Source organism: Oncorhynchus mykiss, chromosome 18 (genome assembly GCF_057628025.1).
Source record: "Oncorhynchus mykiss isolate SJ-2025 chromosome 18, ASM5762802v1, whole genome shotgun sequence".
NCBI classification, from domain to species: Eukaryota; Metazoa; Chordata; class Actinopteri; order Salmoniformes; family Salmonidae; genus Oncorhynchus; species Oncorhynchus mykiss.
The window spans coordinates 61,080,106-61,107,759 of NC_143039.1; the positions used below are offsets into that span (position 1 = coordinate 61,080,106).

Below are 27,654 nucleotides of genomic sequence, written 5' to 3' on the forward strand. Positions count from 1 at the left end.
TTTTCTTTAAACTTTACTAGTGTTTTCTTGTGGTTTTTATGGAAAGTTTTCCTAATGTTTTGAGAACCTGCAGAAAATGTTATGCTGATTGACTGAAATTCCTACAGAAGAAGGTTGTTTCTTAACGTTCTCTGAATGTTCTGAGAACATGACTTTAAATAGAACCATGAGGAAATCTGTAGAAAACTTTATGCTTCAGTGCTGAAATTCCCACCTGAGAAACATATAGTTTTCAGAACCGTATGTGCTAGCTGGGTATCCTGCATCCTTCCCAGAACATTGTGGAGTTGTATGCAAAATAACCCTAGGACAATGACGCTTTCACCAAGCTCTATGAAACACATGGTTCTCAGAACGTTATGTACTAGCTGGAAGCCTCATCTATCATCTGCAAATAACTATACTTATCATTTGGCTATGACTGAGTTCATGACCTTTAGAATAATTAAGGTAAATTGTACAAATTTAACCTGATTGATTTGCTTAAAGAAATCCAACTAATTTGAATGGTCTTTTGGAAACACCAAATTGCGCATTCGTGCCCTAGGGTAGAACTCACGGAGGAAGATTAGACGAGCACCGCTACATCTCTCCTATTAACCTTGCCAGCTTTGAATACATCAAAATATGCACATTTTACTTTTTAAAATCAGTCTTTCCCAAACTTCCCATGTGCAACTATGCATTGGTAAAACATAAAACATTCTGAAATAATTTCTGGGCACTCTGGTGTTTTTGGCTCAGAAGGCATAATGGACCATGAGCGAGATTAGTTTCTTATAACGGAAACGTTCCTCCTGCTCCTCCCACCCACCCACCCCTCCTGCTGTCACATTATGATCTCACCCAATGACACCACGGCGCGCTTCACTGTTATAAAGACCTCAAACTGGCAGAGAATCCCCTCCTTGATGCACGGAGCTGGCGCCAGACTGGATCAGCGTTAACTATCTACACTCCTCGCTGAAAGGGACAAAGCTTTATGGGAGAGTGAAAGACAGAAAAAGAGAGAGGGGAAGGGAAAGAGAGAGAAAATAAGTAGGGAGTGAGAGAGGGAGAGAAATACAGATCTTTACTCCTCTGTTAAAGGGACAGAATCCACTAGGTTACCAGGGGCTGTGTACCAATGTTGTGACCCGGGTCAGGGTCTAAGTACATTGGTCAGGGATTAAGGGTCAGTGATCAGGTGATGTTTGGGGACTTGATGCTTTCCCCATTGGGTTGTCAGTCTCCGGTTTACACCATTGGGAACTGTGAGTAGGAGACAGATCAACACCGGAGTAGAGGCACCAGAAAACAAAGCCGCAACCCTGTGAAGAAGAGGTGGAAGAGGAGGAGAGGAAGTGACAGAAGCGACAGAAGCGACAGGAGGGATGTCAGCAGCGTGAGCAGCCCACCCAGGTCTCTGGAGGATGTGCAGAGTCAGTGTGTCATGGCCAACGTATGGGAGCGACAGAGGACCCAGTCACTCAACCAGGCCTTCGCCTCACCACGACAGATCATCCCTGCGCTGCCCTCAGACAAACTCAGCAAGATGCAGACGCTCAAACTGGCCATGCGGTAACAAGGTAGGCTACCTACTGTTATGATGATTATTTAATTAACCAATTAACCAATCAATTAATGGCTTATTTGAGTGGTTATATTTTAAAGTGTTTTTATGTCATAATTTGAGGTGCGAATCTTGGATAGCATTTTGGGCGGCAACGTCATTATAAAAGGTGCCAAAGAAATAATGATGATGATGATGAAGGCGATGTTGATGATTATTATTTTAGACTTCCTCCACCCCGTACTGAAGGGCAAGAGGATGGATCTGGATTTGAATGAGGGGCCTGCGTCTGCAGCATCCATCTGTGGTTATGTGGCCCACGAGCATCTGAGCTATGCCTTCTCAGCGTGGAGGAGGGAGGATGGAGGAGGGAGCATGGTCCAGGTCTGCTACATCACACTAGCTCTCACTCCTCACTCCGCTGTAGAGGCACAAACAGAGTAGGCTGGGGTTTTATTTCTCACAACTTTCTTACATTTGTTCTGTGATTAATGTACAACACACAAATAAAGTTCAATTACCGAATTACACTAATCAATGTTTATTGAACAATATATTTATTAACATGATTTAAATTCCCCCAAATATCAGACATGATAATTAAATAATGGTAACGAATCTAATTTCTTATTATCCACAGATGATCCAAGAGGATCCATACTGGTCAGGGGGTTTCACATGCTGAAACTGGACTGTGGTATTACAACAATACCAGTGTCACGACTTTGCCCTCTTTGGGTACAGCGAGCACCCCTCCCCCTGCACCAGCCCTTTTCTATGCACCATCCCCCTACCCCCCTGTCTCCTACACCTAGGCTGCTGTGGTCAGAGAGGTTGTAAATTCCTGGAGGAGATTTTCTCCTCATGGCCACAGTATAGAGAGAGAGAGTAAAGTTTCCTAAAGAGAACAAAGGAATTTCTTCCACCTCACAGAACTGAAGAACCGAACAACATTTATGTTCTGGAGAAGGTATAAAAGATCGGTGAAGAATCCAGCTACGAACTGGTCCGTTTGGTACAATTTTGTGAAACTCGTGGGAGGCAATACGGCCACATTACAATAACGCTGTTTATATAATAGCCTCAGATATGAGGCTTACATCTAATTGTTGAATAAGATGAATGAGTAAGGATGATACTGTTTGTGAAATTGTGTAATGTGATTTTGGACTGTTTAATGAAGGAAACTCCAATTCCCTTTGTTTAACTAAATCAGAGGACCGCCCATGAGCACAGTTATTGTTAGGCATCCTGGGACAGGCCCTTTTCTGCAATTCCGAATAAAACCCCCACCTTGAGAATTTCTCAACAGACCATGTTTCTCTCAAATATGAGACGACAAAGGTTGCAGACCAGCTTACCTCGATAACGAGAGGGCCAAGGTTTGAGACCAGACTGCTGAATCTTTTAACCATCCCACGTGGTTAAACTCTTAGACTATCGATACCGACAGAATAAGAACAAGTCTTTGATATTAATTACTAGTCTGCAGCTAGGAATTCGGTATCATTGAACGGGAAGACCGACAAACTCCGAAACATCTATTCTATAACGACATGAATGTCACTCTGAACTATCCATTCTAACCAGGGGAGAGAGACAGAGAGGGCGGACAAACTCTCCAACAGAAACTGGCTTCTCAACAGAGATCCCGTCACACTGAGCGTAAATATATATATTGATTGCAATTGTTCCCGAATGAGTGAACGTTCATGTGCAAAGGATTAGCATTTAAATTGTTATAATTATCAACTGTGTGTTGTCTTATCTCAGTCAACCCCCACTTCCCTTTTGTACACCAAGCCGCGATGCCGGTTTATACCACTAGGGAAACTCCGTTATCATTTCCTTGTAACCATCTACTGTTTGTTTATGCATTTCTGTGAATTACTTAGTTAGTAAATAAATGATTTTAAGACAATTGATGTATGGATGACTCATAATGAAGACTGGGTTCGTGCAGATAACCAACAATTTACGACGTTTGGAATGAGACTGACGTGAGGTAAAATAAATAAATAATTCATTAAGAAGACTAATTGATCAGATATTTAAATATCTGAAAAGTTGTATTAGGAAAATTATAACTTTTAATCTGAATATTTTCCAAGGTGCCCCGACTTCCTAGTTAATTACACTTGCCTGATTAGTTAATCACGAAATGCTAATTACAGAGAATCTTTGATAAAAACTAAAAGTCTTCAGTTAATGATAATAAAGACACGACACCAGGAACAATACCAGGACTAAACAATTTCGAGTGCTACATTCAAAACAGTGCTGGAACACCTCATAACGACGAATGTTAGAGACATAAACAAAAACACTTTCTGTACATATCTATGGTTGGAGATATGACGGCAGGCTTCTGTGTGCATGGCTCCAACAAGCCATATGCCTTAGAGGGGACACATAGGACCAACAATAGGTCAAAAACCTTCAGTTTTTACACAGACTGGCATATTGCACCAAGTGTTTACACAGACTGGCAGACTGCACCAAGTGACCTCTACACTATTTCCCCCCATGGGGATTAGAAACAGATGAAGTATCAGTTTTTGTATCTACAAGTTTATACTAAGTCACACTCCTTTTTTTCTCCTGGAATCTGAAATAACAATGTATTTATTGATGTACAACAGTGAAGAATGGGTCCATTTCTAAATGCATTTCTAGTTTGGTAGTGTCACGATCATTTAGAGAGGGATTGGACCAAGGTGCAGTGTGGACCAAGGTGCAGTGTGGACCAAGGTGCAGTGTGGACCAAGGTGCAGTGTGGACCAAGGTGCAGTGTGGACCAAGGTGCAGCGTACATTTGACCTTTTATTTAAATGACACCGAAAACACAACAAAATACAAAAAAGAATGTTTAGAAACGCTGAAAGTTTAGAGGGACGGCCAGGTCTTGGTAGATTTGCAGTGGTCTGATACTCCTTCCATTTCAATATTATCGCTTGCACAGTGCTCCTTGGGATGTTTAAAGCTTGGGAAATCTTTTTGTATCCAAATCCAGCTTTAAACTTCTTCACAACAGTATCTCGGACCTGCCTGGTGTGTTCCTTGCTCTTCATGATGCTCTCTGCGCTTTTAACGGACCTCTGAGACTATCACAGTGCAGGTGCATTTATACGGAGACTTGATTACACACAGGTGGATTGTATTTATCATCATTAGTCATTTAGGTCAACATTGGATCATTCAGAGATCCTCACTGAACTTCTGGAGAGAGTTTGCTGCACTGAAAGTAAAGGGGCTGAATAATTTTGCACGCCCAATTTTTCAGTTTTTGATTTGTTAAAAAAGTTTGAAATATCCAATAAATGTCGTTCCACTTCATGATTGTGTCCCACTTGTTGTTGATTCTTCACAAAAAAATACAGTTTTATATCTTTATGTTTGAAGCCTGAAATGTGGCAAAAGGTTGCAAAGTTCAAGGGGGCCAAATACTTTCGCAAGGCACTGTATTTTAGAACTACAGCTTTACCCTTCTAGCTATCACTAGAGCACATCAACATGCTGTAGGGTTGTTCAACAGGTCTTAACCAGTGTCTTAAACTTGTCAGTTCAATCTGAAATGGAAGCCAATTCCCTATGGAGTGCACTAATTTTGACCAGGGCCACATCGGGCTATTCTATAGGGCCTGGCCCTTGCCAAAAGTAGTGCATTATGTAGAATGCCATTTTGGACATGTTGTTTGTTGCGTTATGCCATTTTCTTCACGGTCTCAGAGAGAGGGAAACATGTTGCTGGTATCCAGCCCTTCTACGTTTGTATAGGTGCTACATTGAAGGCTTTAGTAAAGCAGAGAAAAGTGTTTATATTAGTTAAATAATTATAGATTTGGAAGTGACTGTGTTGTGTGCCTTTCATAAGTTTGTGTGGTAGAGGATAGCAGTTGTAATTGTAGATGTGGGTGGTCATTGTGTGATGTACTGTATGTCCTCAAAGACACCTCCCCAAGTCACCTGAGTGGGTGTGCTGTTACATTGTTTACCAGGAAGTTATTATTATACAATCTGGACGGTTTACACAGGGAGGGGGAGTGCAGAGTCATTTCAAATATGTTGAGCCACAACCCTCCCCTCACTTCATGTGAGGAACAGAATGGAAAACAGAGCTGAATACACAGGTGACAAATAGATAGCTAGGCCTACTGTTAGGTGTGTGTCTATCTAATATGATTGATGATGTGCTTTTTTGTTAAGATAGAATAAGACTTAGGACCTGCAGTAGGGTTTGTCAGTTTATTTCGGTGCAGCAAAACTTAACAATACTTCCCTTTCTTGCAACGACCGAAACATTTCTCAGGATAAGTGTCTGTCAAATGACCAAAGTGTAATGTCTGAGGCATCGGGTGGGTGGAGTTTGCACATTTGAGACCATTCCATTGGTTCTTAAGTGAAATCTCTTGCGAGATGAGTGAAGCACATTATCTGTAGTCCTTACCTACTCTCCACTCAAGTAGTTTCCTCATTCATTGAACGGGTGTTTTCACTGCAGTCATAAGAATGGAATGTAGACAAACAGATGTCTTATGATGCTGTGCGTTTTCAAGAAAAAGAAGTGGAGGCAGAGAGAAAGAGGAAGTGTTATACTTTATGAAAGAAAGAGTTAGGCTAAAACAAAGAATGACTCCTCCTGGGGTCCAGCAACATTAAGGCAGTTATATACAAGTTAAAATATTACATCTCATCACATTTCATAACACTTTTCACAACACATTAAGGGTGTTCCCTCAGGCCACTACTCTACTACCACATATCTGCAACACAAAATCCATCTGCATGTGTGTGTGGAGTGCGTGTCTTATCATGTGTGTGTGTGTGTGTGTGTGTCTGTGCCTGTGTGTGTGTGTGTCTGTGCCTGTGTGTGTGTGTGTCTGTGCCTGTGTGTGTGTGTGTCTGTGCCTGTGTGTGTGTGTGTCTGTGCCTGTGTGTGTGTGTGTCTGTGCCTGTGTGTGTGTATCTTCACAGTCCCCGCTGTTCCATAAGGTGTATTTTAATCTGTTTTTTTTTTGCATCTGATTCTACTGCTGCTTGCATCAGTTACCTGATGTGGAATAGATGAACATGTAGCCATGGCTCCATGTAGTACTGTGCCCCTCCCATAGTCTGTTCTGGACTTGAGGATTGTGAAGAGACCTTTGGTGGCATAAAATCAAATCAAATGCTATTAGTCACATGCACCAAATACAGGTGTAGACCTTACAGTGAAATGCTTATTTCCGAGCCCCTAACCAACAATGCAGTTTAAAAACAAATACAGATAAGAATAAGACAAAAGTAACAAGTAATTAAAGAGCAGCAGTAAAAGAACAATAGCAAGACTATATACAGGGGGTACCGATACAGAGTCAATGTGCCGGTTAGTTGAGGTAGTATGTACGTAGTACATGTAGGTAGAGTTATTAAAGTGACTCAGCATGTCTTGTGGGGTATGCATGGGTGTCCGAGCTGTGTGCTAGTAATTTAAACAGACACCTCAGTGCATTCAGCATGTGTCACGAATATCACCGAAGTTGGCTCCCCAACCGCCGGTCTACTAGCTGCCACCGATCCCTTTTTCCCTTTTCGTTTGGTTTTGTCTACATGTTTTCATCTGTTCCTTGTTGGGGTTTTGGGGTTGGTGTTATTTAAGTTCGATTAGCCCGCTTGTGTTTGTGCGGGCTTGTTTCTGTTATGTAGAGGTGTTGTTGTGATTGTGGTTTCCGCTGTCCGGTTAGATACCAGTGTGTATTTTAGGTGGAGTGTATTTACGCCTGTGTTCGGCGACACCTATTTGTACATTTTTTGGTTGGACATTAAAGCGTGTTTTTTCCCGTATCCTGGCTCTCTGCGCCTGACTCCACACCCAGTCACTCTTTGAACGTTACAGCCTGTCAACACTTCTTACAAAGACAAGTAGTGACGAAGTCAATCTCTCCTCCAATATGAGCCATGAGAGATTGACATGCATATTATTAATGTTAGCTCTCCGTGTACATTTAAGTACCAGCCGTGCTGCCCTGTTCTGAGCCAATTGCAGTTTTTCTAAGTTTTTCCCTCTTTGTGGCACCTGACCACATGACTGAACAGTAGTTCAGATGTGACTAAACCAGGGCCTGTAGGACCTGCCTTGTTGATAGTGCTGTTAAAAAATCAGAGTAGTGCTTTATTATGGACAGACTTCTCCCCATCTTAGCTACTGTTGTATCAATATGTTTTGACCATGACAGTTTACAATCCAGGGTTACTCCAAGCAGTTTAGTCACCTCAACTTTTTGAGGTGTTTAACCATCATAGTGTGAAATACAGTTTTACTGCCGCTGTTACTTTTCAAAGTAATAATTCCCTAAATCTCGATGCAGGGTTGCAGTGAAAAGATAAAGACAAGACAGATAGATGCGTGCTGTGTTCTACTCTGACGCCTGAAGGTTGATTTGATCATTTTTTTTAAAGCAGTTGCGTGTACTGTTCACGTGAACGGGGCATGTTGAATCCCAACGAATCAATCCTGGATGCTCGCGTTGCAAAGAAAAAAGAGCAGTGACAGCCACGGCTAGCGGAGAAGCTGAAGAACTGGAAAAGCCTCTCGCTTCATTCAAGTCTCATGTATGGGAGCATTTTGGCTTCCCTGTCAAATACGATGACGGAAGAAGGGTGGTGGACAACACCATTACGGTGTGTAGGCATTGTGCCACAAGAAAGCCATATGATCATGGAAATCCATCGAGCATGGCCACACATTTAAAGCGTCATCAGCCTGGTGTGTCAGTGACGGGAGCCAACTCAGCCAAGAGACACAACTTCTCACTGCCACATTTAAGCAGTCCTTTGCTGCAGAATCAGACCGAACTAAAGCCATCACCAAATCTATTGGGATGTTTATCGCTGCAGACATGAGTCCATATTATGTTGTGGAAAACAAAACTTTTAAAATACGGTGAAAGTGCTTGAGCCACGCTACAAAATCCACAAATTCTCCAAGGGATCCTCTGTTGCCCTCACCACAGATGGGTGTACCTCCAGGGCAATGGAAAGCTACTTGACTGTGACTGCTCACTACACCACAGAGGAGTGGGAGATGTGAAGTCCAGTGTTACAGACACACCCCCTCTATGAGAGTCACAAAGGCACAAATCTGGCGCAGGTACTGCTAGGAGCAGTAGCAGAGTGGAAGCAAGAGAAGCACAATAACAATATCCCAATCACCACAGATAATGCCAAGAACCAAGTAAATGCAGTGATAGAAGCTGGATTGGGGCCACAGATAGCTTGCTTTGCACATGTGATCAATTTAGCATCCTAAAGGGGAATCTCAGTGAACCAGATGGACCGCCTCCTTGGGAGGATCAGGAAGGTGGTTTCCTTTTTCCACCAAAGCCCAAAAGCCACTCATGTGCTTAAGACCAAGCAAGACCTGCTACAGCTGTCGACCCACAAGCTCATACACCATGTCACAACAAGATGGAACTCCACTTATGACATGTTGGAGAGCTATCTTGAGCAGCAGGCAGCTGTATACTCTGCACTAACAGACAAGACCCTGAAAAAACATAAAGACATTGTCATCTTGTCTGATGATGGCGTGGAAGTGGCAGAGGAGGTCCTCCAGGTGCTCAAACCCCTCAAAACGGTTACAACCCTATTGAGCACTGAAACTGCACTGTCTGTGTCCATGATCCTACCTCCTGAAAACAAGGATTCTACCATCTATGGCCCCAAGTGAGGAAGACAGCACCATCACTAGAGATGTCAAGTCTGCAGGCAAGACGTTTGCCAACACCATCAAAGAGGATAATATTTTATTTAAACATTGAAAAGTTCCTTGCTTGTGTGTGTTCACGCTTGTGCGTGTTCTTTAAGTAAGAAATGGAAAGCAAAGTTATATTAGTCTCTCTTTTTTTGTTGCTGATCCTAAAAATGGTCTGATCTGTGACTAAAAACCGTGATAAGATCCGAACCGTGAGTTTTGTGATCCATTGCACCACTAGTGTATAGTGTTGAGTCATCCACATACAGTGGGGCAAAAAAGTATTTAGCCAGCCACCAATTGTGCAAGTTCTCCCACTTAAAAAGATGAGAGAGTCCTGTAATTTTCATCATAGGTACACTTGACAGACAAAATTAGATTTTTTTCTCCAGAAAATCACATTGTAGGATTTTTAATGAATTTATTTGCAAATTATGGTGGAAAATAAGTATTTGGTCACCTACAAACAAGCAAGATATCTGGCTCTCACAGACCTGTAACTTCTTCTTTAAGAGGCTCCTCTGTCCTCCACTCGTTACCTGTATTAATGGCACCTGTTTGAACTTGTTATCAGTATAAAAGACACCTGTCCACAACCTCAAACAGTCACACTCCAAACTCCACTATGGCCAAGACCAAAGAGCTGTCAAAGGACACCAGAAACCAAATTGTAGACCTGCACCAGGCTGGGAAGACTGCATCTGCAATAGGTAAGCAGCTTGGTTTGAAGAAATCAACTGTGGGAGCAATTATTAGGAAATGGAAGACATACAAGACCACTGATAATCTCCCTCGATCTGGGGCTCCACGCAAGATCTCACCCTGTGGGGTCAAAATTATCACAAGAACGGTGAGCAAAAATCCCAGAACCACACGGGGGGAGCTAGTGAATGACCTGCAGAGAGCTGGGACCAAAGTAACAAAGCCTACCATCAGTAACACACTACGCCGCCAGGGACTCAAATCCTGCAGTGCCAGACGTGTCCCCCTGCTTAAGCCAGTACATGTCCAGGCCCGTCTGAAGTTTGCTAGAGAGCATTTGGATGATCCAGAAGAAGATTGGGAGAATGTCATATGGTCAGATGAAACCAAAATATAACTTTTTGGTAAAAACTCAACTTGTCGTGTTTGGAGTTGCATCCAAAGAACACCATACCTACTGTGAAGCATGGGGGTGGAAACATCATGCTTTGGGGCAGTTTTTCTGCAAAGGGACCAGGACGACTGATCCGTGTAAAGGAAAGAATGAATGGGGCTATGTATCGTGAGATTTTGAGTGAAAACCTCCTTCCATCAGCAAGGGCATTGAAGATGAAACGTGGCTGGGTCTTTCAGCATGACAATGATCCCAAACACACCGCCCGGCAATGAAGGAGTGGCTTCGTAAGAAGCATTTCAAGGTCCTGGAGTGGCCTAGCCAGTCTCCAGATCTCAACCCCATAGAAAATCTGTAGAGGGAGTTGAAAGTCCGTGTTGCCCAGCAACAGCCCCAAAACATCACTGCTCTAGAGGAGATCTGCATGGAGGAATGGGCCAAAATACCCGCAACAGTGTGTGAAAACGTTTGCCAACAAAGGGTATATTTGCCAACAAAGGGTATATAACAAAGTATTGAGATAAACTTTTGTTATTGACCAAAGACTTATTTTCCACCATAATTTGGAAATTAATTAATTACAAATCCTACAATGTGATTTCATGGATTTTTTTCTTCTAATTTTGTCTGTCATAGTTGAAGTTTACCTATGATGAAAATTACAGGCCTCTCTCATCTTTTTAAGTGGGAGAACTTGCACAATTGGTGGCTGACTAAATACTTTTTGCCCCACTGTACATTTGATTTCCATTGATCATTTTTGTGTGATTTTGTTGTCAGCACATTCAACTATGTCAAGAAAAACGTTTTTAATAAGAATATTTCATTCATTCAGATCCAGGGTGGGTTATTTTAGTGTTCCCTTTATTTTTTTGAGCAGTGTACATCAAGGAGTCTCCACATCATGTGCTACATACCAGTGTTCTGTTGGATTTCAGCCACTGTTCTAGAGAGACTGTTGAGTGAAGCAGAGTGGAGAGATGTCCAAGACGGTCTTAAATGTTCGCTCACTTTATGGTATTTCAGACCCAACAGAGGAATCAGAAGTACCTTAGAACCTCTAAAGTTCTACACAATGATGAAGATGTGATTATGTAACTCTGAAAACTGGCCTTCAAACAGTTGGAAAAGGGCAATCTGATCTGCTATGAGGATGAGAAGCTTCAGTGTATTCAGGAGTGTGTACACAGACCTTCAGAAAAAAATGTAGGCTGATCCAGGGTAAGGTGTGCTGCTTTGTTCATCTGAGCATTCAGGAGTTTCTGGCTGCTTTATATGTTTTTCACATTCATCAACCGTGGAAAAAATCCACTCATCAAAAACAAATCCTAGAAATGTTCCTCATCATCCAGCCACAAATGAATTATCAACTTACACAAGAGAGCTGTGGACAACGCCTTACAGAGCGAGAATGGACACCTGAACCTGTTCCTCCGCTTCATTCTGGACCTCTCACTGGAGTCCAATCAGGAGGTTTATGGACTCAGAAAGGAAACAGCTCACAGACCAATGAGGAAACAGTTGAGTTCATCAAAGAAAAATCAGAGAGAATCCCTCTCCCGAGAGGTGCATCAATCTGTCCCACTGTCTGAAGGAGCTGAATGACCATTCTCTAGTGGAGGAGATCTCAAAGCTTCCTGTCTCTCAGAATTCAAACTCTCCCCTGCACAGTGGTCAGCTCTGGTCTTTGTTTTACTGACTTCAGAAAAGTTGTATTTGACCTGAAGAAATACTCCAGATCAGAGGAAGAATTTCTGAGGCTGCTGCCAGTGGTCAAAGGCTCCAGAACAGCTCTGTGAGTACTTAGTATTCGATCACAATAACAACAAATCCCCATAATCAATCATATTATGCTTGATTTATACAAATATGGATTGGTGACAAGTAACTTTCAACTGTTTGGCAATCTTATTTTTTGTTTAGGCTGAATCAATGTAAACTCACAAGGAGAAGGTTTGGCCTCAGCTCTTAACTCAAACTCCTGACACCTAAGAGAACTGGACATGAGTGACAATGACCTGCAGGATTCAGGAATGGGGAGTCCACACTGTAAACTAGAGACACTGAAGGGAGAAATACTATGATGTTGTTATAAGGAACTTATAAAGTGTACCACAGTTGAAGTCGGAAGTTTACATACACTTAGGTTGGAGTCATTAAAACCTGTTTTTCAACCGCTGTTGGATATACAGATATTCCTTCTCCTCTATGTTGTGTAAGTCCCACTCTAACCACTAGAGATCAGCATATACATGTTAAAAAGTAAACACTGATATTCTCCTTATTGGTCTAATGATCACAGTCTTTTCCCGCTCTCTGTATCCTGTTAACTTACAATAAAGATGATTGATTATTGTACAGCGTGTGTTGATGTCTTTCTTGACATAATAGGCCTACTCAGGCAGTCCCAAACTGGCTTTTACAGTGCCTTGCGAAAGTATTCGGCCCCCTTGAACTTTGCGACCTTTTGCCACATTTCAGGCTTCAAACATAAAGATATAAAACTGTATTTTTTTGTGAAGAATCAACAACAAGTGGGACACAATCATGAAGTGGAACGACATTTATTGGATATTTCAAACTTTTTTAACAAATCAAAAACTGAAAAATTGGGAGTGCAAAATTATTCAGCCCCCTTAAGTTAATACTTTGTAGCGCCAGCTTTTGCTGCGATTACAGCTGTAAGTCGCTTGGGGTATGTCTATCAGTTTTGCACATCGAGAGACTGACATTTTTTCCCATTCCTCCTTGCAAAACAGCTCGAGCTCAGTGAGGTTGGATGGAGAGCATTTGTGAACAGCAGTTTTCAGTTCTTTCCACAGATTCTTGATTGGATTCAGGTCTGGACTTTGACTTGGCCATTCTAACACCTGGATATGTTTATTTTTGAACCATTCCATTGTAGATTTTGCTTTATGTTTTGGATCATTGTCTTGTTGGAAGACAAATCTCCGTCCCAGTCTCAGGTCTTTTGCAGACTCCATCAGGTTTTCTTCCAGAATGGTCCTGTATTTGGCTCCATCCATCTTCCCATCAATTTTAACCATCTTCCCTGTCCCTGCTGAAGAAAAGCAGGCCCAAACCATGATGCTGCCACCACCATGTTTGACAGTGGGGATGGTGTGTTCAGCTATGTTGCTTTTACGCCAAACATAACGTTTTGCATTGTTATCAAAAAGTTCCATTTTGGTTTCATCTGACCAGAGCACCTTCTTCCACATGTTTGGTGTGTCTCCCAGGTGGCTTGTGGCAAACTTTAAACAACACTTTTTATGGATATCTTTAAGAAATGGCTTTCTTGCCACTCTTCCATAAAGGCCAGATTTGTGCAATATACGACTGATTGTTGTCCTATGGACAGAGTCTCCCACCTCAGCTGTAGATCTCTGCAGTTCATCCAGAGTGATCATGGGCCTCTTGGCTGCATCTCTGATCAGTCTTCTCCTTGTATGAGCTGAAAGTTTAGAGGGACGGCCAGGTCTTGGTAGATTTGCAGTGGTCTGATACTCCTTCCATTTCAATATTATCGCTTGCACAGTGCTCCTTGGGATGTTTAAAGCTTGGGAAATCTTTTTGTATCCAAATCCGGCTTTAAACTTCTTAACAACAGTATCTCGGACCTGCCTGGTGTGTTCCTTGTTCTTCATGATGCTCTCTGCGCTTTTAATGGACCTCTGAGACTATCACAGTGCAGGTGCATTTATACGGAGACTTGATTACACACAGGTGGATTGTATTTATCATCATTAGTCATTTAGGTCAACATTGGATCATTCAGAGATCCTCACTGAACTTCTGGAGAGAGTTTGCTGCACTGAAAGTAAAGGGGCTGAATAATTTTGCACGCCCAATTTTTCAGTTTTTGATTTGTTAAAAAAGTTTGAAATATCCAATAAATGTCGTTCCACTTCATGATTGTGTCCCACTTGTTGTTGATTCTTCACAAAAAAATACAGTTTTATATCTTTATGTTTGAAGCCTGAAATGTGGCAAAAGGTCGCAAAGTTCAAGGGGGCCGAATACTTTCGCAAGGCACTGTATAATTGTGTTCAGGAGGAGTATTTTGTATTGTCTGTTAAAGTCTTACTGGCAAAGTTAGATAACTGGGGTTGCTGTGCGTTGGAGATAGTGGTGCCGCCAGGGGCCAAGTTCTCAATCTTGCCACGCCCTTCCAGCACCCGGATTGGAGCCCACCTTAGGCTCGTTGGCTTGTCAAGGCAGTGATTGACTGGGCAATATGACCTGCAGTTCTTTGATTGGCTGCTGCCCCAACACAGGGGGAGAGGAGTGGAGAGAGGACGTATGTCGATGCATTTATTAATGAAGCCGGTGACTGATGTGGTATACTCCTCAATGCCATCGGATGAATCCCAGAAGTATTCTAGTCTGTACTAGCAAAACATTCCTGTAGCTTAGCATCCACTTAATCAGACCACTTCCGTATTGAGCGCGTCACTGGTACTATCTGTTTGAAAGTTTGCGTGTAAGCAGGAATCAGGAGGATAGAGTTAGGGTCAGATTAGCCAAATGGAGGGCGAGGGAGAGCTTTGTACGCATCTCTGTGTGGAGTAAAGGTGATTTCAGTCTTCCTGCATTAAAGTCCTCAGCCACTAGAAGTGCCGGCTCTTGATGAGCATTTTCTTGTTTGCTTACGGCCTTATACAGCTTGTTGATTGCAGTCTTAGTGCCAGTATCGGTTTGTGGTGGTAAATAGACAGCTACGAAGAATATAGATGACAACTATTTTGGTAAATAGTGTGGTCTACAGCTTATCATGAGGTTTTCCAGCTCAGGCGAGCAAAACCTTGAGACTTTCTTCGTATTAGAGATCGTGCACCAAACGTTGTTAATAAAGTCACACAGACACTCCACCCTGTTCTTACCGGAGGCTGCTGTTCGGCCTTCCCGATGCACAGAAAACCCAGCTAACTGCATATTATCCATTTCCTTGTTCAGCCACTACTCGGTGAAACACAGGATATTACAGTACACACACACACACACACACACACACACACACACACACACACACACACACACACACACACACACACACACACACACACACACACACACACACACACACACACACACACTACTGGAGAGCTCTCTTCTAGTGTTACCACTTTGTGATAGGGCAGCACTAGATAGGTAAGGTCGGCCGGGTCTGATTCAGCTCTGGACGCTTGTCTTCAGAACAACGACACACACACACACACACAACACAGCAGGTCCTGCTACTCTCCTTGGCGTCGCATGTCTGACGTTGTCACAGTGATAAATAGTGACACTGCTCCTTAGTCAGCGAGAGAGCCCCTGGCTGAGTTTGATGCCGTAGTCCCTGTCAACACACTCACACGATGGATACGGTGTAGTCTGATGTAAGCAAACAGCGTAATGAGCTATTGAACATCATTGATGTAGTCAGAGTAGCTGTAGATCTATCTGAGAGGTCACAGGTCTCAGGTGGGTGTGTGTCTGTGCCTGTAGGTTAAGGACCCATGGACATGCAGTCTGTCAAGAAGCCTAATGTCTCTTACCTTGTTTAGTTACTGTAACTAACCAAGGTAGGTGTTGCCCCTGGTTACTGTGTTACTCCTGTCTGAGTAGCAGATAGTGACAGATCAACAGGGTTAACTAAGTAATCTGGTTACTGTGTTACCCCAGTCTGAGTAGCAGATAGTGACAGATCAACAGGGTTAACTCAGTACTCTGGTTACTGTGTTACCCCTGTCTGAGTAGCAGATAGTGACAGATCAACCGGGTTAACTAAGTACTCTGGTTACTGTGTTACCCCAGTCTGTAGTAGCAGATAGTGACAGATCAACAGGGTTAATTAACTAAGTACACTGGTTACTGTGTTACCCCTGTCTGTAGTAGCAGATAGTGACAGATCAACCGGGTTAATTAAGTACTCTGGCTACTGTGTTACCCCTGTCTGTAGTAGCAGATAGTGACAGATCAACCAGGTTAACTAAGTACTCTGGTTACTGTGTTACCCCTGTCTGTAGTAGCAGATAGTGAGACAAGTCTGTGAATAGGGTTAGCTAAATGAGATTTCAGAGGACCATTTTTAAGGAGCACTTTGATTTAATGCTCAATTAGCATGCACGCACGCACACACACTGGCGTGTGAGATCAATATCTTGTACTCCCACAGACAATAGTCCCCTTAGCAGAGAGTGTGTCTCCTCTAATTCAATATCAGAAAGGATGCCTGACGTGTGTGTGTGTGTGTGTGTGTGTGTGTGTGTGTGTGTGTGTGTGTGTGTGTGTGTGTGTGTGTGTGTGTGTGTGTGTGTGTGTGTGTGTGTGTGTCTGTCTGTCTCTGGAACTGGTTATGAAATCTACAACACCATCTAACGTTTACAGAGTTTTATGTGTGTTTTATAGAAGCCTAAAGAAACATATTGTCACTCCATAGATAATGTTTGTTTTCCTGATATACAAGCATGAATATACAGCAGGGTTAGCCAACCCACCTCCTTGAGAGCTTGGTGTTCAGTCTCCAGGATCCTGATTAACTTAATTATGTGTGTTAGAGCAGGGCTGGAGCATAAGCCTGCAAACCCAGTAGCTACCCAGGAGGATGGTTGGCCACCACTGATATTCAGTTTGCATCGTTGGTTGCATATATAATATTTAAAGCATTCCATATTCTGCTCTACATCAGATAGCTATAGCATTTTCCTTCAAACACAGTATACCTGCATTCATATAGCCAGAGAGAGAGAGATAGAGAGAGATTACAAATTGATTGCATGCACATGAGGTCATGTGACTGTTTGTTAGGACTATCAGAACTAGTAACAACTTGTCCAAGAAGAGCGTTAATTTCTGTGCTGAAGTTCTCCACACACAACTGTGTAATAGTGCTGCTCAGCTCTGTTGGATGATACCACCCCATGGTCAGCAGAACGAGGTGTGTCTGTTATCAGGGCAACAAGGTGTATCCATTGTCAGGGCAACAAGGTGTGTCCATTGTCAGGGCAACAAGGTGTATCCATTGTCAGGGCAACAAGGTGTGTCTGTTGTCAGGGCAACAATGTGTGTCTGTTGTCAAAGAGAGGTGGTGTTGCTGTTGTAGGAGATCTGAGGAATCCCGTTGCTGGAGTTGTCCAGGATCTCCTGTTAGAAACACACTCATGCATACATGAAAGCACACACACACACAAATTAGGAGAAATCAGTAGCAATGTGTGAGCACACATGCATGCGAGCGTGTGTTTGTTTCTTACAAAAGATCCGTGTGTGTATGGTTCCTTCTCAGCCATCTCATGTGAGTGGTGCAGTGAGTGTTCTCTCTCCAGAAACATCCTCTGTTGTTCTGAGCTGGCCAGACGACAGGTCAACCAGGTAGAGAGAGTACAGGAAGAGATACCTACAGGAGAGACGGAGAAGGGGGAGAGAGACCTACTGAATTGAATGGTGCCAGAACTTAGTTGAATGTTACTGTACCACAGTTCATACTTTATAGCAGGTATTCAATAATAACCCTTTCATATTCAGACAAAGATAGGTTTCATGCAGATTAGAGTTGTTGGGTCAGCATCGCCCTACTTCAACTACCTGGAGTAGGAATGAGTTGATTTGCCTGTAGTGTAACGTAATATAATGTTTAACTGTGTTTTGTAGCCTTTCGTAGCGTTGCATACCCAGGCAGGCAATGGTCATGGCTGCCAGGTGTAGCGAGCGGAGAGAGTCCGGTCGTCGTGCCAACGCCCGAACGAACTGGAAGTTGAGAATCCCTCCAATCAGACCACAGATACAGCAGGCTGAGAACAGAATCATCTAGAGAGAGAGAGAGAGAGAGAGAGAGAGAGAGAGAGAGAAATAAAGAGAGAGAGAGAGAAATAAAGAGAGAGAGAGAAAGGTTTAAATTATTGCACCTCCTCATACTGTAGCTACCTTGTCAGCAGGAAACAATACATGCTGAGATGGGAGGGAACGAGACGGAACACACCGTTTATAGTTTCCTACTGTATCACTGTAAATATTGTGCTGTTGTTGAATATTTCTTACAGAGCAAAATGTATTATTTACTGCATAGTTATCCTCTCCCACTCTCTCTCTCTCTCACACACACACATTTCTGTCTTTTCCTGGTAGCTCAGTTACAGTGAACTGACCACTAAGTATCCCACACACTTTATTACTGTGTGTGTGTGTGTGTGTGTGTGTGTGTGTGTGTGTGTGTGTGTGTGTGTGTGTGTGTGTGTGTGTGTGTGTGTGTGTGTGTGTGTGTGTGTGTGTGTGTGCATGTCTGTGTGTGCGTGTCTGTGTGTCTGTGTGCGTGTCTGTGTGTCTGTGTGCGTGTGCTTGTGCTTGTGCGTGTCTGTGTGTGTGTGTGTGGTGTGTGTGGATACACACACGGTGGGATTCTAATGTTACAAATCAGAGCTCACTTTTCAGTCATTAGCCATCGTTTGGAAACACATCAGACTCCAGAGATACACTAACCTAGCATAACCTAATCATCACACAGAGAGAAGAGAAGAGGAGAGGAGAGGATGGCTTTTACTAAAGTGAGATCGAATGACAGTGAGATAGAGAGCGTGAGAAAGAAGGTGGGATGGAGGGAGACAGAGGGGGATGCATAAGCCAGGAGATGGAAAGAGTGAAAGGAGAGGAAAGAGTGAAAGGAGAGGAAAGAGTGAATAACACAGAGTGAGGAAGGAGCAATTACTTTGGTATGGATCAGTCATTTACACCTCTGTGACTTCTGAGAGGAGGATAGGAGAGAGAGCCACCATTGGGAGGCACACGACCAAGGGTTCAAGGCTATTATGGAGCAAATCAGGGAGTTGGCTCATAGGCAGCCCGCCACCGCTGAGACCCCCCAACCACCCAGTAACCTTTTTACTATTAGTGGTGGGTTTGTACAGCCTACCCCGGCTCCCCGAGAACCCCGCTTACCACCTGCACAGCAATATTTTTGGGATCCTGGAACCTGCTCGGGTTTTCTTTCTCAGTGCTCCCTCATTTTTGAGCTGCAGCCATCTTTATTCCCTTTGGATCGGTCAAAGATAGCGTATATTATTACGCTAACGTCGGAAAGGGTGCTCTCCTAGCCTACGGCAGTTTGGGAGCAACAATCCGCTATTTGTCGTGATCTGGAAGACTTCATGGCAGAGGAGAGGAAGGTTTTCGATTCTCTGGTATCCGGGAGAGCCGGCCTGAAAACTACTTGAATTACATCAAGACTCCCGTAGTGTGGCAGACTACGATGTAGATATTCGCACGTTGGCCGCCGAGAGTGCCTGGAATCCGGAGTCCCTATTCGATACCTTCCTTCACGGATTATCAGAGGTGATAAAAGATGAGCTAGCTGCTCAGGAGTTACCGGTGGACCTCGATTCCCTCACCATTAGGATTGATGGACGTCTAAAGGAATGCAGGAGTGAGAGGAGGTCCATCCGCTATGGCTCGCTCACCTCCGAAGGAATCCAGAAGTCCCCGAAGGCTGTTTTTCAGAGAGGATCCGAGGCCACCCGACCTCCCTCGAGAATCACTGACGACGGGTGAGTTGGATACACCGGAACTTATGCAACTGGGAAGAGCTAGATTATCGCCTAGGGAACATTTGCGCTAAGCTCCAATAGTTGTCTGTATTGTGGTGCTGTAGAGCATTACATAGCCACCTGCCCAGTGAAGAGACCTGAATCCTTAGTAGGTACAAGTACACTGGTGAGCCTGACTGGGAACCCTTTAATTCCCATTAACCAAAATCCTTTTTATGTGACTCTGGCGCATATGAGACGTTCATGGACGCTATCCTGGTATCGGAACTAAGTATTCGTACTCAACTCCTCTCCGTTCCCATGGATGCCAGGGCACTGGACGGCCGCGCCTTTGGAAGAGTCACGCACAGCACAGTTCCCGTTATTCTGCGGGTATCTGGTAATCACAGTCAATACAGCTTCTCCTCATTGAATCTCCCCACGTCCCTGTTGTTTTGGGATTTTCTTGGCTCCAGAAGCACAACCCCGATATTGACTGGACATTCACATTGCCTGAAGGCGGCGCAGGCTTCCCCGGGGGAACGTCTACCTTCAGGTTTGAATACGGTCTTGGATCTCTCTGCCATTCCCGCAGAGTACCATGAGCTCCAGGAGGTTTTCAGCAAGGCTCGCTCGTGCTATCTCCCTCCCTCCACATTGTCCTTACGATTGTTCTATTGACCTCCTCCCGGGCACCACACCGCCTCGAGGCCGGCTATATTCCCTGTCTGGTCCTGAGACCATGACCATGGAGAAGTACATCGAGGACTCTCTGGCTGTTGGGAGCGTTCGCCCTTCTGCCTCTCCTGCTGGTGCAGGATTCTTCTTTGTGGGGAAGAAGGACAAGACCCTGCGTCCATGCATTGATTACCGGGGCTTCAATGACATTACGATCAAAAATTGGTACCCTTTACCACTCCTCTCCTCAGCTTTCGAACCTCTCCAGGGGGCTACCATCTTTTCCAAACTGGACCTTTGGAATGGCCACCACCTTATGTGTGGAAGACGGCTTTCAACGCTGCCAGTGGACACTATGAGTACCTGGTTATGCCGTTTGGACTCACCAACTCGCCCGCTGTCTCCCAGGCCCTGGTCATCGATGTGCTCTGGAACATGTTGAATCGTTTTGTTTTTGTCTACCTCGACGACATCCTAGTTTTCTCTCATTCTGCCCAGGAATACATTCTCCATGTTCGACATGTCCTTCAGCGCCTCCTGGAAAATCCGTTGTTTGTAAAATCTGAGAAGTGCGAGTTCCACCGCTCCACTATCTACTTTTTGGGATATATCATCACTGAAGGGAATGTTCAGATGGATCCGGAAAAGGTGAGAGCGGTGGTGGATTGGCCCCAGACCACAACCCGGGGTGCAGCTACAACGTTTCTGGGGTTTGTTCATTTCTACCGCCATTTCATTCGGGGCTACAGCAACCTGGCAGCCCCCCTCTCTGCACTTACCTCTCCCAAGGTACCATTCACATGGTCTCTAGCAGTGGACAAGGCTTTTGGGGACCTCATCCATCCAGACCCGGCTCGTCAGTTTGTGGTTGAGGTTGACGCTTCCGACATGGAAGTAGGGGCCGTCCTTTCCCAGCAATCCGTCTAGGACCAAAAGCTTCATCCCTGTGCCTTCATGTCCCATCATCTCAACCCTGCAGAGAGGAACTATGACATTGGGAACCGGGAACTCCTAGCGGTTAAGATGGCCTTGGAGGAGTGGAGGCACTGGCCGGAAGGGGGAGAAGATCCATTTTTGGTGTGGATTGACCATAAGAATTTAGAATACCTCCGCACTGTCACGCACCTCAACCCAAGGCAAGCTCGTTGGGCCCTGTTATTTAATATGTTCAATTTCACCATCTCCTACCGAAAACATGAAGCTGGACGCTCTCTCCCATCTGTACAGTTCCACTGCCACTCCCTCTGAATCTGAGACCATCTTCCCTGCCTCTTATTTGGCAGCTTCAGTTGTTTGGGGTATTGAGGCTCTGGTCCGCAAGGCACAATGTTCCCAGCCGGACCCTGGGGAGGCTAGGGCTAACCGGATGTTTGTTCCTGATCCGGCCCGGCCTCATGTCCTGGAATGGGCTCACTCCTCCAGGCTTACCTGTCATCCTGTGGCTCATCGTACCATGGCTTTCCTCCGACAATGCTTCTGGTGGCCCACCATGGCTCCTGATGTCTCGGCCTTTGTCGCCTCATGCATGGTGTGTGCTCAAAGCAAGACTCCGCGGCAAGCTCTGTCTGGCCTCCTATAGCCACTCCCTGTCCCTCATCGCCCCTGGTCCCATATTTCCCTGGATTTCATCACTGGGCTTCCTCCGTCAGATGGTAACACCACCATTCCGACAGTGTTGGATAGGTTTTCCATAGCCGCCCATTTCATCCCTCTTCCCAAGTTACCTTCAGCCAAGGAGATGGCCCAGCATGTCTTCCGAATCCATGGACTCCCGGTTGACATGGTTTCAGATCAGGGTCCTCCGTTCTCGTCCTGATTCTGGAAGGTGTTCTGCATCCTTATCGTGTTGTCAGCCATTCTGTCCTGCGGGTTTCATCCCAAATCCAACGGCCAGTCGGAGTGAGCCAATCAAGACATGGAGACGACACTCGGTTGTCTCGTTGCTAGTAACCCCACCAACTGGAGCCAGCAACTGGTCTGGGTGGAATATGCTAGGAACACTCTTTCCTGCTAGGCTACTGGACTCTTCCCCTTCGAATTCTCCATGGGGTATCAGCCTCCGCTCTTCCCAGAGCAAGAAGTTGAGGTCAACACACCCTCAGCCCAGATGTTCGTCCACCGCTGTTGGCATACCTGGAAAAGAGCTTGGGCGGCTCTTCTCAAGACCACCTCCAGGTATCATCGACAAGCTGACCGCCACCAGACTCTGGCTCCCCGCTATTGGGTCGGGCAGAGGGTATGGTTGTCCACACGGGAGCTGACCCTCCGGGTGGAATCCTGCTAACTTTCCCCCTGTTTCATTGGTCCTTTCCCCATTTCTAGAGTCTTTAGTCCCACTGCTGTTCGTCTGCTGTTACCCTCCGTGTTCACCCTACTTGTCATGTGTCCAAGATTAAGCCCTTGTCTCACAATCTTTTGTCTTCTGTTTCTAGGCCCATCCCCCCATGTCATCGACGTTCATCCTGGACATCCTGGACCCGGCCCTCATCACCAACTTTCACAGCCGGCACCCCGGTCAGCCAGCTATGCGCTGGCCGGGGTGCCGGGGGGGGGTTACTGTCACACCCTGATCTGTTTCACCTGTCTTTGTGATTGTCTCCACCCACCTCCAGGTGTCACCCGTTTTCCCCATTAGTCCCTGGGTATTTATTCCGGTGTTATCTGTGCCTGTTGCCAGTTCGTCTTGTCTTGTCAAGTCACCAGTGTGTTTTTCTGTGCTCCTGCTTTTCTTTTCTCTCTTTTGCTAGTCCTCCCGGTTTTGACCCTTGCCTGCCTTGACTCTGAACCCGTCTGCCTGACCATACAGCCTGCCCTGACCTCAAGCCTGCCTGCCACTCTGTACTTCCTGGACACTGACCTTGTTTATGATCTTTTGCCTGTCCACGACCATTCTCTTACCTGCTCCTTGGATTATAATAAATATCAGACACTCAAACCATCTGCCTCTCGTGTCTGTATCTGGGTCTCGCCCTGTGACCTTATATAAACAGAGAGTACACAGTGGCAGAATATCTGACCACTGTGACTGACCCAAAATTAAAGAAAGCTTTGACTATGTACAGACTCAGTGAGCATAGCCTTGCATTGAGGGAGGCCGTCGTAGGCAGACATGGCTCTCAAGAGAAGACAGGCTATGTGCACACCGCCCACAAAATTAGGTGGAAACTGAGCTGCACTTCCTAACCTCCTGCCAAATGCATGACCATATTAGAGACACATATTTCCCTCAGACTCACAAAGAATTGGAAAACAAATCCAATTTTGATAAACTGCCATATCTACTGGGTGAAATACAACAGTGTGCCATCACAGCAGCAAGATTTGTGACCTGTTGCCACGAGAAAAGGGCAACCAGTGAAGAACAAACACCATTGTAAATACAACCCTTATTTATTTTCCATTTTGTACTTTAACAATTTACACATCATTAACACTATAGACATACGACATTTGAAATGTCTATTCCTTTGCAACTTTTGTGAGTGCAATGTGTTACTGTTGATTTTTATTGTTTATTTCACTTTTGTTTATCTATTTCACTTGCTTTGGTGATGTAAACATATGTTTCCCATGCCAATAAAGCCCTTTGAATTGAATTGAGAGAGATGGGAAGAAAAGGTGGGGTTACTGCTGAGAGAAGACAGGGAAACAGAGACAGAGAGAGAGACAGAGAGAGAGATAGAAAGAGAGACAGAGCGAGCGAGAGACAGAGCGAGAGACAGAGAGAGACAGAGAGAGAGAGACAGAAAGAGAGAGCGAGCAAGCGAGAGAGCGAGATGGGGGAGAAAGGGAGGGGCGACAGAGACGAGGAGGGAGAGACAGAGAGACAGAGGCAGAGAGAGAAGGGGGGGGGGGGGGGGTATGAAAGAGGTGACTCCTGTTCCTGTCTCCTCTAGTCTATCTTTCTGAAGGACCTGAGTAACTCTTACCTCCTGTCCTGGATATATTTCTGCATGTGCTCACACCCTCATACAGAGGACAACAGTGCTACACTCCCTAACTCACTGACATGCACTCCTGTGTCTGTACACTCTGGTGTATGGTGTGTGTGTGCATAAGTGTGTGTGTGTTTTGTTTTTACGTGTGTGTGTTTGTGTGTGTTTGCGTGCGTGCATGTGTACTTACGATGAGTCCAGTCCTCTTCCTAGCACACAGGACTCCACACATCCCACAGATGAGAAACTGAGAGAGACAGAGAGAGGAACCAGATCAAAACTGAAATGATGACAGCATAGAAACTATCGAATAATTTAATAAAACTTATTTAGTAAAATGATGAGAAACTATAGCTCCTCCCTAGCTCATCTGGCAAACATCAATGGGACAGACCTCCATGGAACCTGTCACAGACCTCCATGGAACCTGTCACAGACCTCCATGGAACCTGTCACAGACCTCCATGGAACCTGTCACAGACCTCCATGGAACCTTTCACAGACCTCCATGGAACCTGTCACAGACCTCCATGGAACCTTTCACAGACCTCCATGGAACCTGTCACAGACCTCCATGGAACCTGTCACAGACCTCCATGGAACCTGTCACAGACCTCCATGGAACCTTTCACAGACCTCCATGGAACCTGTCACAGACCTCCATGGAACCTTTCACAGACCTCCATGGAACCTGTCACAGACCTCCATGGAACCTGTCACAGACCTCCATGGAACCTGTCACAGACCTCCATGGAACCTTTCACAGACCTCCATGGAACCTTTCACAGACCTCCATGGAACCTGTCACAGACCTCCATGGAACCTGTCACAGACCTCCATGGAACCTGTCACAGACCTCCATGGAACCTTTCACAGACCTCCATGGAACCTGTCACAGACCTCCATGGAACCTGTCACAGACCTCCATGGAACCTGTCACAGACCTCCATGGAACCTGTCACAGACCTCCATGGAACCTGTCACAGACCTCCATGGAACCTTTCCCAGACCTCCATGGAACCTGTCACAGACCTCCATGGAACCTGTCACAGACCTCCATGGAACCTTTCCCAGACCTCCATGGAACCTGTCACAGACCTCCATGGAACCTGTCACAGACCTCCATGGAACCTTTCCCAGACCTCCATGGAACCTGTCACAGACCTCCATGGAACCTGTCACAGACCTCCATGGAACCTGTCACAGACCTCCATGGAACGTTTCCCAGACCTCCATGGAACCTTTCACAGACCTCCATGGAACCTGTCACAGACCTCCATGGAACCTTTCACAGACCTCCATGGAACCTTTCACAGACCTCCATGGAACCTTTCACAAACCTCCATGGAACCTGTCACAGACCTCCATGGAACATTTCACTGACCTCTATGGAATGTTTCACAGGGGGAAGTGAAATCGAGACAATGAGACTGTCTTCTGTAAGCGAGCGCGGGGGAGCTCACTGTATGAGCATAAAATGAAACAAACACATTAACTATTTCACTTGCTTTGGCAATGTAAACATATGTTTCCTGTGGCAATAAAGTCCTTTGAATTGAATTGGGAGAGAGAGAATGAGAGAGAGAGAGAGAGAGAGAGAGAGAGAGAGAGAGGAGAGAGAGAGAGAGGAGAGAGAGAGAGAGGGGAGAGAGAGGAGAGAGAGAGAGAGGGGAGAGAGCGATAGAGAGAGAGAGGGGAGAGAGAGATAGAGAGAGAGAGAGAGTGAGGGGAGAGCGAGAGAGAGAGAGAGAAAGAGAGAGAGAGAGAGAGCAGGGAGAGGGAGAGAGAGAGAGAGCGAGCAGGGAGAGAGAGAGAGAGAGAGAGAGAGAGAGAGAGCGAGCGAGAGAGATATGGTAAACTAAAGGCTCTACATACACACAGGCCACTCCAGATAGGTGAAGCATCTCCTTGCTGTGGTTTGTGTTCCTCCCTGACCCGGCTGAGCCCAACGGCTCCCAGGACGATACTGGAGACCCCCAGCCCCACCTCCAACACTGACAGCAGCAGCAGGCTCCACAGAATTTTCCGGCTGGAACACATCCTGCCCAGGCATCCTCCTGGAGACCAGTCCGCCTGTCTGCCCTCCTAAGTCGGCTTCAGTCAGGAGGACACGGGTTGGCAGCAAAACTTTTTTAAACGGAAAAACAACAATAGGCTGCTCCCCGGAAAACAGTCACGGTTGTTGATAAGTGGACTGTCCTGGTTAAATATAGATGACCTGGATAAGTTCAGGTACCTTCTGGTTTCACCCCATTTCAAAACATTTATAATGTACTTGTGCCAACTAGCAACCCGACCCTGGAGGATCCAACGCCGGCGGACAGAGGAGGAGAGGGAGTCAGCCCTCGGAGAGCGGCTTGATGTGCATATCCCTGATGAGGAAAGTTCTGGGCAGGAGATCAGGTAAATCCGCTTGAAATGTAGAGTAGGTTGCCTTCCACGGACATCTCTGTCATGTCGAGTAAATGTTATTTTTTTACTACCTATTTTTATCGAGACTAACCTGCATGAATAAAGGCTGGATCAAATCCAAAAGTGAGTCGTCTGTTTGCTGTTGCTGATAACGGGAGCTCCTCCGGTCAATAATGAGAGGAGAGCATTATGCTCTGAACGGTCGCAAACGAGACTGGCACGCGGTTGCTGTCCATGGGGCTTAAACGCTTGCGCAGACACATTCAACACCCTTCCGCGACCCGACCCAAGTGCCCTCCAGTTCTCTCTCTCTCCCCCTCCTCTCTCTCTCTCTCTCTCTCTCTCTCCCCTTCTCTCTCACACACACACACACACACACAGAGAGACTCCCCCCGGACAGCGTGGCACCTCCTCCTTTGGTCTTTCAGTTTAAATTAGACTCTAGAGACTCCCCGGTCCCGGCGTGACCCCTGGGCAGTTTCACAGACACAAGCCGGTGTCATCAGCACAACCCCTGTAAATAATATAACAGTGAGATGATCTATGTCACAAAGACACACACACACACACTGGTTCATGATTCAACTTTTTTATGTTTCTAAATCAATCCACTTTTTTCAGTTTGTCTTGGCTAAAGCATTGTGTCCGTGTTGACCTTAACATATATAGAACAGTTTCATATCTATCTGCCTAGCATCTTCTGCTGACTCTGGTCCAGTGTTCTACCCTGTTACATAACGGTCTGTTCG

At 45.3% G+C, this 27,654-nt stretch overlaps 1 protein-coding gene across 2 annotated transcripts; it reads right to left on the reverse strand.

Annotated features, from left to right (window-relative positions):
- Nucleotides 1–16,450: 16,450 nt before the first annotated feature.
- Nucleotides 16,451–27,419, reverse strand: tmem196 (transmembrane protein 196). Of its 2 annotated transcripts, none has more exons than XM_036953247.2 (5): nucleotides 26,369–27,419; nucleotides 24,684–24,740; nucleotides 18,036–18,171; nucleotides 17,619–17,761; nucleotides 16,451–17,508 (listed from the first exon to the last, which is right to left on the reverse strand). In XM_036953247.2, exons 1-5 carry the CDS (start codon nucleotides 26,531–26,533, stop codon nucleotides 17,440–17,442), a joined length of 570 nt encoding a protein of 189 aa, XP_036809142.1. In that variant the 5' UTR covers nucleotides 26,534–27,419; the 3' UTR covers nucleotides 16,451–17,439. The 2 variants fall into 2 exon arrangements, with proteins under 2 accessions (XP_036809142.1, XP_090065154.1); XM_090209028.1 differs by having other exon boundaries at nucleotides 17,292–17,522.
- Nucleotides 27,420–27,654: the final 235 nt, after the last annotated feature.